Source organism: Zootoca vivipara, chromosome 11 (genome assembly GCF_965207765.1).
Source record: "Zootoca vivipara chromosome 11, rZooViv2.hap1.1, whole genome shotgun sequence".
Lineage (NCBI taxonomy): Eukaryota > Metazoa > Chordata > Lepidosauria > Squamata > Lacertidae > Zootoca > Zootoca vivipara.
Window position 1 is genome coordinate 34972954 of NC_142594.1, and position 15023 is coordinate 34987976.

General features: G+C 44.5%; 1 protein-coding gene across 1 annotated transcript; it reads left to right on the forward strand.

Moving 5' to 3' along the window:
* The first annotated feature begins 334 nt into the window (after positions 1–334).
* VIM (vimentin) lies at positions 335–14623 on the forward strand. The gene is made up of 9 exons (XM_035129406.3): positions 335–984; positions 2432–2492; positions 9098–9193; positions 9302–9463; positions 11074–11199; positions 12369–12589; positions 12683–12726; positions 13215–13297; positions 14260–14623. Exons 1-9 carry the CDS (start codon positions 431–433, stop codon positions 14296–14298), a joined length of 1386 nt encoding a protein of 461 aa, XP_034985297.3. The 5' UTR covers positions 335–430; the 3' UTR covers positions 14299–14623.
* Positions 14624–15023: the final 400 nt, after the last annotated feature.

Genomic DNA, 15023 nt, shown 5'->3' on the forward strand with positions numbered 1-15023 from the left:
CACCCTGCGCAGCCACAAATCAGGAGTTTGCAAGGCCAGGCGGTGTGCACCGCCTCCCTCCTCCCCCACCGTCCTGGCTTTTCTCCCTTATTAATCACCCCTCTCCCTCCCCTTGAGCAGGAAGAACCTTTGCTTCTGCTTTTCTTTCTTTTGCAATCAGAGATGGGCCGGGATTGTGGGGGACCAGCCCCGCTCCGCCCGTCCCGGGGGACCCCGACGGGCAGCGGTTGGCCGCCGCGCGGGGCGGGGCTTGGCTTTTGTTGGACGGGGCGGGAGGGCGTGACTGGCGTATAAGAGGCACCGCGGAGCCCGCTCGGCCGCTCTCCCACACCTCTTCCACCCGCTGCGCGCACCGGCTGCCCTTCTCGACGGCGCTGCTCTCTCGCTCTCTCCCTGGGATTGCCCACCTTCCTCTTCTGGGATTACAACCATGAGTACCACCAGCAGCAGCCGGAGTTCCTACCGCCGTATGTTCGGGGGCGGCGGGCGGCCCAGCTCTTCGAGCAGCGGGAGCCGCTACGTGACGTCGTCGAGTCGCTACTCGCTGGGCAGCGCTCGGCCCAGCAGCATCCGCCTGTCGTCGGCGCCCGGTGGCGGCGGGGTCTACTCCTCCAAGGCCGTGCGCCTGCGGAGCAGCCTGCCGCCGATGCGGCTGCTGGGCGATGGCGGCATGGACTTCTCTCTGGCCGACGCCATCAACACGGAGTTCAAGGCCAACCGCACCAACGAGAAAGCCGAGCTGCAGGAGCTCAACGACCGCTTCGCCAACTACATCGACAAGGTGCGCTTCCTCGAGCAGCAGAACAAGATCCTGCTGGCCGAGCTCGAGCAGCTCAAGGGTAAAGGCACGTCCCGCCTGGGCGACCTCTACGAGGAGGAGATGCGCGAGCTGCGCCGGCAGGTGGACCAGCTCACCAATGACAAGGCCCGCGTGGAGGTGGACCGCGACAACTTGGCCGAAGACATCATGCGCCTGCGGGAAAAGTAAGGCGCGGGTCTCCTGGACGGGGCGGGTGGGGTCCGTGGCGAGGGCTAGGCTGGGTGCATCTGGGGCTGGGGTGCTGCTTGAGTAAGCTACATTGGCCCCAATGGGACTTGGGGTTTGAGTAGCGGCTTGCCTTGCCAGTCTTCCTGCTCTCCGAGTAGTGGTCCCGTCTGTGATGGCGCGCGCGCATCCTTTGCAAACAAAGGAAATATGCTTCTCTTTTCAAAATGCTTGCATATTGTGCGAATGGAGCCAGGAGATTGATTGGTTAACACTTCCTCGTTCAGGTTACAGCCCTCGTTCTGTCTGTCTCCATCCATCCCTCTCCCCCTAGGAATGAAGTTGTCGCACCAGCGCTAAGCAAATATAAAATTCTGAGCGTTCATTCATTCCTTTAATTCAGAACGCTTGTGAATTCAGTCACGTGGGCTGATTCAGAATGGTCACATTCACTTTGTAACTCTGGGAAGTCATCGCATGAAGGACTAGTCATGTGAAAAAGTTCAGAAAACTTTTGCACAGCTGAGTCTGCGCTGGCTGGAGGCACCGAAGAGGCAGTTCGGCAAGCGGCTTTGTCTTAAGAATCTGCAGTGTGGTGGGTCCTATTATTCAGACTCTGCAGCACAAAGAACAAGGGATGAAGTTCCATTCTTGCTTTACTCTGATGCTCTAACAGGGCAATTCCATTAAAGGGGAATTACTTGCAAATAAACATTGAGAGCTGTGGTTTACACCCATGTAAGTGCGCACAGAATTGGGCTGCTAGCCCCACCCAGTTCAATAGACTTACTTTGGCTTCAGTTTGCATTTTTTGCTAGAAGCAAGGCCCATTGCACTGGGTGGGAATTTCTTCTGAGTAAACTTGTAGAGGGTTGTGGTGCTAGTCTGCAATTCCTCACAGACTTATTTCTGTGTAAAGTTGCATGGCTTGGATTGCACTGTTACTCTGCCCATTGTTGTATCAGTTTATGCTGGTACTTTCTAAAGTTGTCCCTGGTAATTTGCCATGTTTATATTAGAATTATAAGGTCTAGATCAGGGCTAACTTTGAATTTATGGTTTGGGGAGTTGCTGTAAACCTCCAGTTTTAACAAAATGTGAATTTGCAAGGTTAGGCAAACAATCCACAATTGTAGGTCGGCTCTCCCTCCCACTCAGCTAGTTGAATAAGTAGGGTAGCCTTCCCCCCCTTTTTTTGCTGGGGTTATGTTTATTGGTGGATTTAACGCTGCTGCTGCTGCTGCTCCAAGTCTGGTCACACTGTAATGAAAACGGAGCCACACAAATGGAGGCATGGGGCGCTTTTGTGTGGAAGACCTCTCCCCCCCACACTCTTCCCCCTTTTGCTTCTCTTTCCCTCATGGGTGTGGCTGACTGTCCATCAAATCTGAACTTCACTTGGTCAGCTTTTTTCATTTCTTTGAATGGGTCCTTTAATTTTTCCAGACTTCAAGATGAGATGCTTCAGAGGGAAGAAGCTGAGAACAACCTGCAATCTTTCAGACAGGTTTGTAATTTTATACACACACACACCCCCCCCCTGTTAAAAAGTTTTAAAGCATTTGTTAAATTCTACTGCCTTAAATGCTTACAAGTAAGAAGCGGAACGGAAAGCCACCTGGTGGTTGGAAATGGATAATGGGAGTGTTCTGATTCTTCGGTACAAATTAATTTGCCACTAGTTTGCCTTAGTAGTTCTTTCACTTACATTGTGTTTTGACTCATATGAAAATTTTTTGAGCAGTATTGAAATGTTAAGGTCATAAGAGCCCAGCTCAATCAAACCCAAAGGTCAATCTAGACCAGCTTTCTGCTTTTGCACAGTGGCGAATTGGATTTCCCTGGGAAGCTGGCTACCTTTGTTGCTCCCCAGCAACTTAGTCTGATGCACACTGCCTTTGTTCCTGGAGTTTTCATCTAGCCATGATGACTAGTAACTATGAAGATCTATGCTGGGGTAGCCACCATGGTGATGATGGCCTAAACCAATTTCCCCCAGCCATTGGCCATGTTGGCTGGGACTGCTGGGCGTTGTAGTCTAACAACATCTCGATGGTACCAATATTGGCTAACCTTGATCTAGACACATTGTCATGTAACAGCATTGTTGCATTCAGATGCTGAAGATGAAAGGATAGCATATTTCCAAAGGCCAAGTAGTAAGTTTGTGGCGGAGAAACTTTTTAACAGAACTTGCTGGTCATGCTTCCAGGCACTATGTTAACACCAGCTGTGTCCAGCTTTTTGAGCAGTGCTTGGATTTAGCAGAGGCACTTGCAAGCACATAGCGCTCTTGCGGGGGCCAATAATTGTTCCTGTTTTATCAACGTCTAGCCTGTTACCCAGAGAAGCTCTGTGGAATTGGTTTTTCAGATTGGTAAGGGTGAAAGGGAGCCATCTGTTCGCTTGGCTGAAAGGTATTAATGGTTTCTATGGGATTCACTATGGAATGCCGATGCAGGCATTAACAGCGACTGTGGTGACAGCAGATTGAAATAATAGGAGCCTTTGTGTTCTGGGGGTGCTTGTGGCAGGCTGCATTCCTGCTGGATGTGTAATGATGCAAGCATATTTTAGAAACCCACAATTTAAAGCATTGGCCACTTGAGCCGGTCCAGTCTCTAAGTGATTATTGAACAAGATTGCCCACTCATTATATTGCTGACACGAAAACTGACCTAAAATCAACAAGGATGTTAATTTAGGACTGCATAATAATTAATAGTCCAGACATTCCTTCCCGTCCTACTAGACTGGTTCACTGGACATTTGATGTAAATAACATTTGGAGCCTTTTAAACCTTAGCCATTTTGCTTTGAAAAATGAAGCTTTTCTGCCTTAAGTTCTCTGTGTGCCAATTTTTAATAACAATAACTAATTTTCGAACCTCTGTTTCAAAGGAGAATGTGAGATGGAAACGGATCCTTTTAAGTAAAGCCATCTCCATAAGACAGTGAGAGTCTGAGTTTGGGCAAAATTCATGAAATAAGTTGCATTTTTCAATTAACTTAAAATAAAAATGTTTGCAACTTTGCTGACTATATCCCCCCCCCCTTTAGCTAGATTCTCAGTTTGTGGAAGAAACATTCTTAGCCCATACTCCTATACGCAACCTTGTAGTAAGCCCATTGAATCCTGTGGGAATTACTTTAGAGTTGAAGTAGGATTGTGTATTTGGTTTGAGACTTTCAAGTAATAGAAGGGGAAGGTGAAATTGGAGGTGGCTGAGTGTACAAGCCTGAATGAGACATGTTGCTTGCGGAGTTGTCTTCTACAGTTGCTGGTGTGAGCCCCCAGAATGACCCTAAACTGAGTCTTGGTACTCTTTGGATATGTCTAGTGCTGCAGAGAGCTTCAGTTTCTCTGTAGCTCAGAGCTCCTTTGTGCTTGGCCTGATAGTTTCATTTGCATGGTTGTCTTCCTGTCTAAGTGTGGGGAATCCGAGAAGGGTGACTTACGGGATAACATAGCACATTGCTAGGACCACATCTGTCATGTGGGTATTCTCCAAGACTTCCACTCAGGCAGGAAAAGATTACCAAATACCGAGCCGCCTTGACTCATTCCCCTTGCTTTGCTGGGACTCTTGATCCTATCCTACATGAGCCACGTGACTGGGGGAGCTATTAAAAAAGGGAACAATGCACAGTGGTGTTGTGTCCTCTTTCCTGATGTATTTTCAATGTTGATTGAGGATTATTTAGCCCAGACCCATAATGCAGATGCAACACTTAGGAGCTTATTCTGTTTTTACTTTTATCTCTGCCAAACTGTAAACGTAAAGCACACTGGCGATGTTCTAGCATTCTTGAGCACATGGAAGAATATGATAAGAGATGGTCATGCAACAGATGATGTAATAAAGTGAACCTTTGGGTGAAATATCTGATCTGGTAAAACACTTGTCATGTAGGAAGCTGCATGCATTTTTCTGGCGAGACGTTACATTTGGTACAGTACCACTGTATAGCTTAGGCATTTGCAAGAGAAAAAGCAGGATCTTGGAACAGAACTACTTAGGGTGGTGAAATCATTAAAATCCTTAACATTAGGCTAAGCATTAGCTATTGGAAGCCCCTAGGCTGATTCCCCTAGGGACCCAGGTGGCGCTGTGGGTTAAACCACAGAGTCTAGGGCTTGCTGATCAGAAGGTCGGTGGTTCGAATCCCTGCAATGGGGTGAGCTCCCGTTACTCGGTCCCAGCTCCTGCCCACCTAGCAGTTCGAAAGCACATCAAAGTGCAAGTAGATAAATAGGGACCGCTACAGTGGGAAGGTAAACAGTGTTTCCGTGTGCTGCTCTGGTTCGCCAGAAGCGGCTTTGTCATGCTGGCCATATGACCCGGAAGCTGTCTGCAGACAAACGCTGGCTCCCTCAGCCTATAGAGCGAGATGAGCGCCGCAACCCCAGAGTCTGACATGACTGGACCTGATGGTCAGGGGCCCCTTTACTTTTACCTTTTAGGCTGATTTCTCACTTCCACCTTCCTAGCTATCTCCAGGTATGCTTAGGACACCTCGTGGGAGGGAAGAGAGAGACCAGTGTTGTAGAGAGGTAGAATGAAAGATACTTTGTTCAGGCATTTAGGGGGCATTTGACTTGGGACAGGGTCATAACTTGTCTTAGACAGAAGGGTCCTAGGTTACTGTCAATTGATAAGTTCTTTGGCAGCAGGCGTAAACCAACTCTGTTGAAGTTCACTGGGCTAGCTTGACTTGATATAAGTACTTCACATACTCAGGCTGGTCTGCCTGTAAGAATTGCTTCTTCATTTTACTGTGCATGATTGACAGATGGAGGCCATGGAAGAACCAGCACACACACCAAATAGCCTAACTGCTATAACTTTGTGCAACAGTGAAGTTGCAAGATATCTTTAAAAATTTAACTTAGTGTGGATCCCAAATTTGATTGTGACCTCCCAAATATAGGGGTTTAAGGCTGTGATTAACCGAATGTAAATATATACATATGTGTGTATGGTGTCAAGCTTCCCTCCCCATAATTTAATGGCTCAGAATGAAATAGCAGCTCACAATGAGTGTTTTCAGCAAACTGTCTTTGAAGTCTGTAAAGTGAGACTTGAAAGAGATGAGGGTGTCCTGCTGGAAAGAGCTTAGGAAGGATAAGCTTCGTTCCCCTTGGTTGAAACATGGGGAAGGAAAATGTGCAATGGCATGCTAAATTCCTGAAGCCGTGGGTGTGGTGTGGTGTGGAAGCTTGTATTCCTCTAGTATTCCATAAATGTCTTGGGGCATTCCTCTAAAATGGGTGAGGAACCAATGGCCTCTCCAGATGTTATAGGATTCCTCAACTCCCATCAGCCCCAGCCAGCATAGCCAGTGTTCAGGGAATGATGGGAGTCGTGGTCTTGCAACCTCTGAAGCATCTGGGGGCTCCCCACCCCAGCCATTGTCTTCAGGTATAAAACCTCAACTCTCCATTACTCAGCAATGCTGTGTTCCTAACCAGCATCTCTTGGCTAGTGACCTGCTTCAACACAATGCATCTCTTCAAAGTGTTGGTGTTGGCCTTTAAAGCCCTAAACGGCCTCGGCCCAGTATACCTGAAGGAGCATCTCCACCCCCATCATTCTGCCCAGACCCTTCTGCCGGTTCCCTCGTTGCGAAAAGCCAAGTGACAGGGAACCAGGCAGAGGGCCTTCTCGGTAGTGGCACCCGCCCTGTGGAACGCGCCCCCCCCATCAGATGTCAAAGAGAAAAACAACTACCTGACATTTAGAAGTCATCTGAAGGCAGCCCTGTTCAGGGAAGTTTTTAATGTGTGATACTTTAATGTATGTTAAATTTTTGTTGGAAGCCACCCAGAGTGGCTGGCGAAACCCAGCCAGATGGGCGGGGTACAAATAATAAATTATTATTATTATTATTATTATCTTTATGTATATATACATTTGCTCTCTTAACCCTCTGCACATGTTAACTTGAGGAAGTAGAGCATAGTTACATAGAGTGGGGCTCTGCTTTTACCTTCCCCCCCCCAAATTGTGTCACCCTCCCTCAACAATGGCATGCTCTGCATGTAGAAAAAAGCCCAGTGTGCAAGGAGCTCCATGCAGTTGGGACAGCTGCATAAAGAGGTGTGCCAGGCATGTGGTGCCCTGACTTGCAGCTACACATGCGTTCTTCTACAGGCAGAGTGAACCATGTGGTTGTTGAAGGTGCAACACCAGACCTGAAATTGGCTCTTCTCTGCAGTCTACATGATTATGCCCTCTAAAGTTCCTTCATAGCTCTTTGCTTTCTCCATAATTGTGTTCCACTAAGAGCCTGCACCTGTGGCTTCCTGGAGTCAAAGGAGCTCCTTGCCCAATACTTCAAGCCCAGACTGTCATCTCAACCTCTGGTTACACTTGCATGTGGACTTTTTATTTTTTTAATGCTAGCTGCAACTGGGTGAATACTTTTGCTGCCTGAGCTTGTGTTGCTTTCCCAGACTCTCAAATAAAAATCTGCAATACCCTTGGCCAGCTAAGTTACTTTAGCATGGGGGTGGCCAATGGGGTACTCTCCAGATGGTACTGGACTGACAATTGGGCTGATGGGAGTTGGGAGTACAGTAACATCTGGAAGGGAGCACATTGACTACTCCTGCTTTAGCACCTGAGACCGAAAATCGCACAAGAACATTTCCCCTTTCTAACAGTAAAATAAATATCAGTTTGCTTGACCACTTATGACACTCCAAAAACATCTTCTGGCGATGGCAGTCTATCACTCTTTGCCTAGAGCAATCTGCATTAGTTTTCAATAGACTGAGCATGTTCATTTTTCAGCTATACTTGCAATAGGTGCCTTGAGAGGAGGATGTGAACTCTTGATATGGGCTCACACTTGCCTGGGATAAGCAGTAAGCTTTCAGGCATGAAATCTGATTTCTGAAATGGCATTGCTCAGTCCCTGTGTGAAATAACTGGCAGCTTTGCACAGTTGCAGAGAAAACAAAAAAGTAGGTTCTGAGATGAGCTCTAATTTCTTTTGCTTATTGCCAAGTACACACAACACAACATTATTCTGTTGTGGCTGAGCCCTACTGTATTTTGCCGTCCTTCTCCAGCCCAGATATTCCTTTGCCTGGAGTCTTAAATGACACCAACTATCTCCTTTGTGTAACAAACCTGCTGTCCTAAATGGAATGTAATAATAGAGTTCATGGTCATTAATCAGTAGCTTGTTTCAGGTGCATTAATATTTCCAATACCTTACCTGACATAATATCCTAAAGTTCCTAAAGTACTTGTATGCCTTTGATCCTGTTGCAATGAATTTAGTGTAAAACATGCCACACCATTCATTTAATCTCGGACTGCATACAACTTCTATCTAAACTAAACATATTTTTTTTCCTGGCGGTCAAATGTGTTTAGTCTAAGTTGACATCACCCAGATACAGTGATGCTGGCTTTCCAGAAAAAATACTGGAAAATTTCTGCAACTCCATATTGATCTGATTCTGCGTGTTTCAAACTGGTATTCATAAGCCAAACTAAAAGTATGTCATACTAACTTTAAAGTTTTTTCAGTAGCCAAAAATAGTTGAACTGAAATACTGAGAGTTAGGGAATTCAATAAAGTGCACTTGGTGTACTTAAAATATTACAATCAAAGATTTTATTGGAAATTACTGGTAATGGAATGATTAAGACATAACGTGACAACAGTATTTTTTTTAATTAAGAAAACAATTGAAGGCGCCAATAAGATTTATACTTCCCCCTCCCTTGACTGAAAGGTGTGAAGCCTTTCTGAAGACAGCTCCCTAGAAAAAGTGATTGCAGTTTCAGATTTGACTAGACTTTGTTAATCGTTAATTAATGTTATGAAACAATGACTTTCTCAAAATGGAAAATTGTAGGCAGAAAAAAATATATAGCTGTGGAGAGCTTTGGTTGGATTCTATGCTGCAGACAATTTTCCATGGAGAAATGTCAAACCCCCACCTCAATGATTGAAGGAAGGAAGTGATATCGAGCCGCTCCTTATTTAGACAGAAGTTTGTTCATTGCAGACATTTTTGCTCCATATTACAACATTCTCCCTGTTAGCTTATGAACATTTCTGACACCTTTCCCCCTGTTGTTCCTCCCTCAGGATGTTGACAATGCCTCATTGAACCGTCTGGATCTTGAACGCAAAGTTGAATCTCTGCAAGAAGAGATTATCTTCTTGAAGAAGCTCCACGATGAGGTAAATTTTGAACTCCCACCAGTTTCTCAGTGTGATTCCTTGGGGGGGGGGAATGAATTGCATTGGTGAACGCTCAAAATCTGGAATGTCATCTTTTTTCCCTTGAAGGAAATCCGTGAGCTTCAGGCCCAGATCCAAGAACAACATATCCAGATCGATGTGGATGTTGCCAAACCTGATCTCACTGCTGCCCTGCGCGATGTGCGTCAACAGTACGAAAGTGTTGCTTCTAAGAACCTCCAGGAAGCTGAAGAGTGGTACAAGTCCAAAGTAAGCGAATGGCCTGACTATCACCGCCCCTGTACACTAGGTTTCAATTACGGGATTTCTTGAATAAAATAAAATAGACTTTAGTTCAGCAGTTGTTCTACACTTTGTAATTTGGATGCAGAGTGCTAATCTAAGTTGTCTGAACATGAGGGCCATGGAACTATCTATCTACAGTAGGCCTTGATACTACAGAAAGCACTGCCTCAAAAGGGCAGAATACTGTGATTTCCTTTAAAAATAAAATAATGTGTGTGTGTTAGAAGATAATATGTCCCACACTTTCTGTCACAAAAAAGATTCTGAAAGGTGGCTTTAATTATTTAATAAAACGAGACCATTAAAAGCAATCCATTAAAAATAAATCATAATTAGTGATGAGAGCATTTCTTTCTTGTTTTAAAAGAGAGGGACACTTACAAGCTACACTCAGCTCAGGCTACGTAAGGTGTATGCTCTTCTCTTCAAAACCCCCAGTGCCCAAAAGAGAATGCCAGAAACAGTTAAGAAACAACTCATTGTCCCCAAGTAACACAGAACTTCGGAAACCATGCCAGAACTGAATTGCGTGAACATATGAATTTGGCAAGTCTGCCCAGGGATGCAATTTTAGCTTCTTATCATCAGCATTATAATTCTTCTTATAATTCCTATTTATTTTACCAGCAAGTCCCAGGGTGGGTTACAACAATTTAAAATTCAGAATTAAAAGCAGTTAAGACAGAATACAGTTGCAGGAATAGGGTGGGCCATGAAAACACACACATTATATCTGTGTTAGAATCACTGGTTTTATTTATATTTCTTTTTTTAAAAAAAAATGTTGCTTGGGTTTACCCTCTTAGAAATTTTCTGTCAAGTAAGCGTTACACAAAATTTTCTTAGTTTATATTTTCTATACTTTAAATTTAAGTCATATTTTCAGTTTTTAAAATAAGGTCGGTCCCTGGTGTTCCTTGATAAGTGGCACTTAATAACATGTAAAAGTTGAGAAAATGTAGGTGCAGCATTGTAAGTTCCATGCTTCTAAGAATATACCGTATTTTTCAGTGTATAAAACACCCCCATGTATAAGATGCTCCCTATTTTTGGGGACTCCAAATTAAGAAAAGACCCCTCAGCACTACCTGTGTATAAGACGAGCCCTAATTTTAAACCAAATTTTTGGGTTAAAAAAACACAACCTAGTCTTATACACGGAAAAATATGGTGTAGGCCGTAGTTGTAGGCCAATAACATTAAAAAATAAGTATTGTGTCTTGTTGCTAAGGAGCATCTGGCGAGCTGCAGATGGGTTTGGTTATGTTGTTTAAAGCAGTTGGAATCCTGTAGGGACTTCTCTGCATGGTAAACAAATGTCTTGCAGACACATATATTGGGAGGTCACATTGCAGTTGTGAAACTAGCTTGTTAAAATAGACAGGGATATAGCATGCTAGTCTTCATGATGCAGAGCCTAGTCCATCAAAAGTAAGGTGAGAATCAGCTGAGTTCTGCAGATCAATCATGCCCTTTTGTACCAGAGTATAATTCTCCCAGTCCTTAATTATGTGTCTTAGCTAAAAAGCGGACTCTTGGGAAAGTTCGTCTAGTTAACCTTGGTGTGGTGTTAGTTTGCAGATCTGTCCGAAGCAGCCTCCCGGAACAATGATGCCCTGCGCCAGGCCAAACAAGAAGCGAATGAGTACCGCAGGACAATTCAGAGTCTCACCTGTGAAGTGGATGCACTTAAAGGAACTGTAAGTGAAAGATGGTGGCTCTGTGGGTTAAACCACAGAGTCTAGGGCTTGCTGATCAGAAGGTCAGCGGTTTGAATCCCTGCAACGGGGTGAGCTCCCATTGCTCGGTCCCAGCTCCTGCCAACCTAGCAGTTCGAAAGCACATCAAAAGTGCAAGTAGATAAATAGGAACCGCTCTGGCGGGAAGGTAAACGGCGTTTCCGTGCGCTGCTCTGGTTCGCCAGAAGCAGCTTTGTCATGCTGGCCACATGACCCGGAAGCTGTCTGCGGACAAACGCCGGCTCCCTCGGCCTATAGAGCGAGATGAGCGCCGCAACCCCAGAGTCGGACACGACTGGACCTGATGGTCAGGGGCCCCTTTACCTTTACCTTTTAAGTGAAAGATGACGCTTGGAGGGGAAGACTTTGGCAGGTGGTGGTGGTATTTTAAGAAGAGAAGTAGGTTTAGGTCTGTATTTCTCAGCCATTCTTTCGGAATTGCGCAACTTAAATATTACATGTTTGCAAAAGAGACCTTTAAACAATAAAGTTGGCATATGCCCTAACAAAGCTACCCTACGTCGAAATGAGCCTGTGGTTCATTTGTCTCTGATCTCAAGCTGGTGATAAAACTAAGGCCAAGATCTCAGCCTACCCTAAAAATTCTTTCAATTGGAGATTCTAGGGATTGAATGTACAGCCTCGTTATGCATGTGATCTGCTGCTGAGCTGTTGTCTTTGCAGAATGTTCTGCACTCGTAAAATGAATCTAATCTTATTCTGCACATTCTTGTAGCAAGTGAAGGAGTCTTCTCTCTTCCATGTTTGCACTTTGGAACATATAAATCTGCCTTAACACTGAGCCAGGCAGTTGTATCTCACTCAGGATTGTCTACAGCAGAACTGGCAGACATGTGGCCTTCCAGATGTTTCTGGATTAAAAAAATAAATTTTTACCATATGTAAACTTGAATCAGCCCTGGGCAGCATTTCTTAATGATCAGGGATGAATTGAGCCATTGGGTTTTGTTCCGCTTTAATCCTACTGGAGTGTAAACTCATTGAAATTAAGAGACATTATTAACTCGGGTCCACTTGCTTGGCTACAACCTTTTGATTTCACCATTTTACCCATGAACCGAATGCCATTGCTTGAAGCCTGAGTGTATGCTTTTGTAAAATCTCTCCAGAACGAATCCCTGGAACGCCAGATGCGTGAGATGGAGGAGAACTTTAATCTTGAAGCTGCTAACTACCAAGACAACATTGCCCGACTGCAGGACGAGATCCAAAACATGAAGGAAGAAATGGCTCGCCATCTGCGCGAGTACCAAGAACTGCTGAATGTAAAGATGGCTCTTGATATTGAGATTGCCACTTACAGGAAACTGCTGGAGGGAGAAGAGAGCAGGTACTAAATTCATCCGCTGGACCCTCAGCAGGCATATCTGAAAACAGTCTCAACCGCCTTGCCTAAATATGACTTCTGTCTTCTTCTTTTCAGAATCACAATGCCCATTCCGACTTTTGCTTCCCTGAACCTGAGAGGTAAGCAACTGCCATCTATATCTGGTAGTTGGATGTCCTTGGTGTATTAACCATTTTAATGTAAATAGTACTAACACAGAGTTTAACTCGGCAATAGAAGGTCTCGGTTTTGGCATCCGATGTATGTAAAGGGTCTGGACATCCCTTGAGGCACTCTTGAGTCCTTGTTGCAATGCCCACCTTGTATCCGGTGTGTAATCTGGGACTAGAATTGTTGAAGTGTACTTCTCTGGGTGGTGGGTGGTCCTGCCTTTTCCCAGTGGGTGGGTATGGGATGGTCCTGACTTAGGGTTGACTTTGCCGTTTTCTTTTTCAAACATTGTTTTGTTGGTAACCTAAACGGAGAGCTTTCAAAAGGCCTGATATCTCATTGGTTTTGCATAGCAATATTACCCAAGCACTGATCTAAGATCAGCATTGCTGTGGTATCTTTCTAACATGAGTGAGAATTCTCTACAGAGTTCTAACTGTGCTATTCTTATCTACAGAAACAAACCTTGAGTCTATCCCAATCGACACCCACTCCAAGAGAACACTTCTTATCAAGACTGTTGAAACTAGAGATGGACAAGTGAGTGCTACTAACAATTATGTATATATACATAATATTTACATTTATGCTGTTAAACATATCTTCTAGGGGTGGTGGTGGAACATACTACTTTAGCATATTGGAATATATTATGGCGGTAACCTTGCCTCTCTTCTGGACTGGCTGTGTGTGTGCACACACAATGAACATCTAAATGGTCAACGTTTTATGCCCAGGATGCTTAATGAAAGTCGAGTGTCTACCTTTGTGAAGGATCCTTTGCGAAGGATCTAGATCCTGCGTTTGCAGTCGTTTCATTGGAATGGTGGGAGAGATAGATACTGGTGACAGGGCATGAAAATTTGGATGAATGGGACTTAATTCTACAAGGATTCTGGGTTAAGACTAGAATGCCATCCAAAAGTCAATAACAAGCCTATCTAGCCCTGGTTTCTGAGCCCTTAAGTCAGGCTGCTGTCTCCGTTCAAAACCTCTGCAATGTGAATAACATTTTCATTGAATGCTGTGCTTCAAATGCTGTGTGGTGTAGCAATTCCAAGGACTGCTCTGCATTTGTTGGATGTATTGGGCAGGTTTAAGCATGTGGTGACAGAAGGCCAGCTATCTCTAAATTGCTGAGTTGCCTTGCTTTAAACTCCCCCCCCCTCCACACACACCCTTGGCTCCCAAGTAGATATCTTGAGCAGGTAGTGGGAAGCTGGGAAGGCTTTCTAGTGTCCCTCCATATGCTTTGAGGTAGCAGAGGGGAGGTGGGCGCAGTGTTGCACCAGCCTATTGAGTTGCACCTTCCCATTGCTGCCTATACAATCTGCGGACCATGTGGCAACCCAGATAGTGGTGTTTGTGCAAGATTCCTAGTCACTAGCTTCAAGTGGAAAATATTTCAAGCCGCAGTTAAGCTTGCCTGTGAAAGGTTTAGGAGCTGAGATCAATTGACAATTAAATACCCTTCTAATGCTTTACGATACTTGTCTTAATAGGTTATCAATGAAACTTCTCACCATGATGAACTGGAGTGAAGAAGAGAGCAGCACATCTTCCTTGTGCCGAAACGAACCCTTACCAGCAAAACTAAAAAAAGAGAAACAGCTTTTCAAGTGCCTTTCTGCAGTTTTTTCCAAGAACGCAAGGTGGTTATGCTAGAAGATATAGGTCTTAGAGCATGCAAAACTGACTCTCTTGATGGGTTAGAAGAGCTTTAAAAAAGGGAGTCTAGTTCAGATAGCACTATCTTGTGCTGCAATACTGTTGTTTTTTTTAAGTTTCTGAATTGAATAAAACTGCTTTTTCAGCACAGTATGATGAGCAACCTCTCACTGCTTCAATAAACATTTGGGAAATTGCTTTCTCATGTCTTCTTAATTTGCAGCAAGTTTTTAGCAACCATCATAGATCTACTTTCATTGTAGCAGCAAAAAATGCTTCCAGGATTTTTTCTTTTAAATGGAAAACACGCACGCACACATTTACACCTGCTCTTTGAAACATGATGTCTGTCAAGATTAGCTCTTACACAATAATTATACACTATTGAGGGAATAGATATATTTTCCTTGGGGTATAAACACATGACTGTTCCTTTGCCAGCACCCTCATTGTGATATTTGTTTTAATAAAGGAAAAAGGTGTCTCTCATAGGAAGCTTCTTCATACCACATCAGACAACTGGTCAATTTCGGCTGGTATTGATAGGCAACCTGCGGCCTTGCGGATGTTTTTCAACTCTCATCAGCCCTGGAAACAT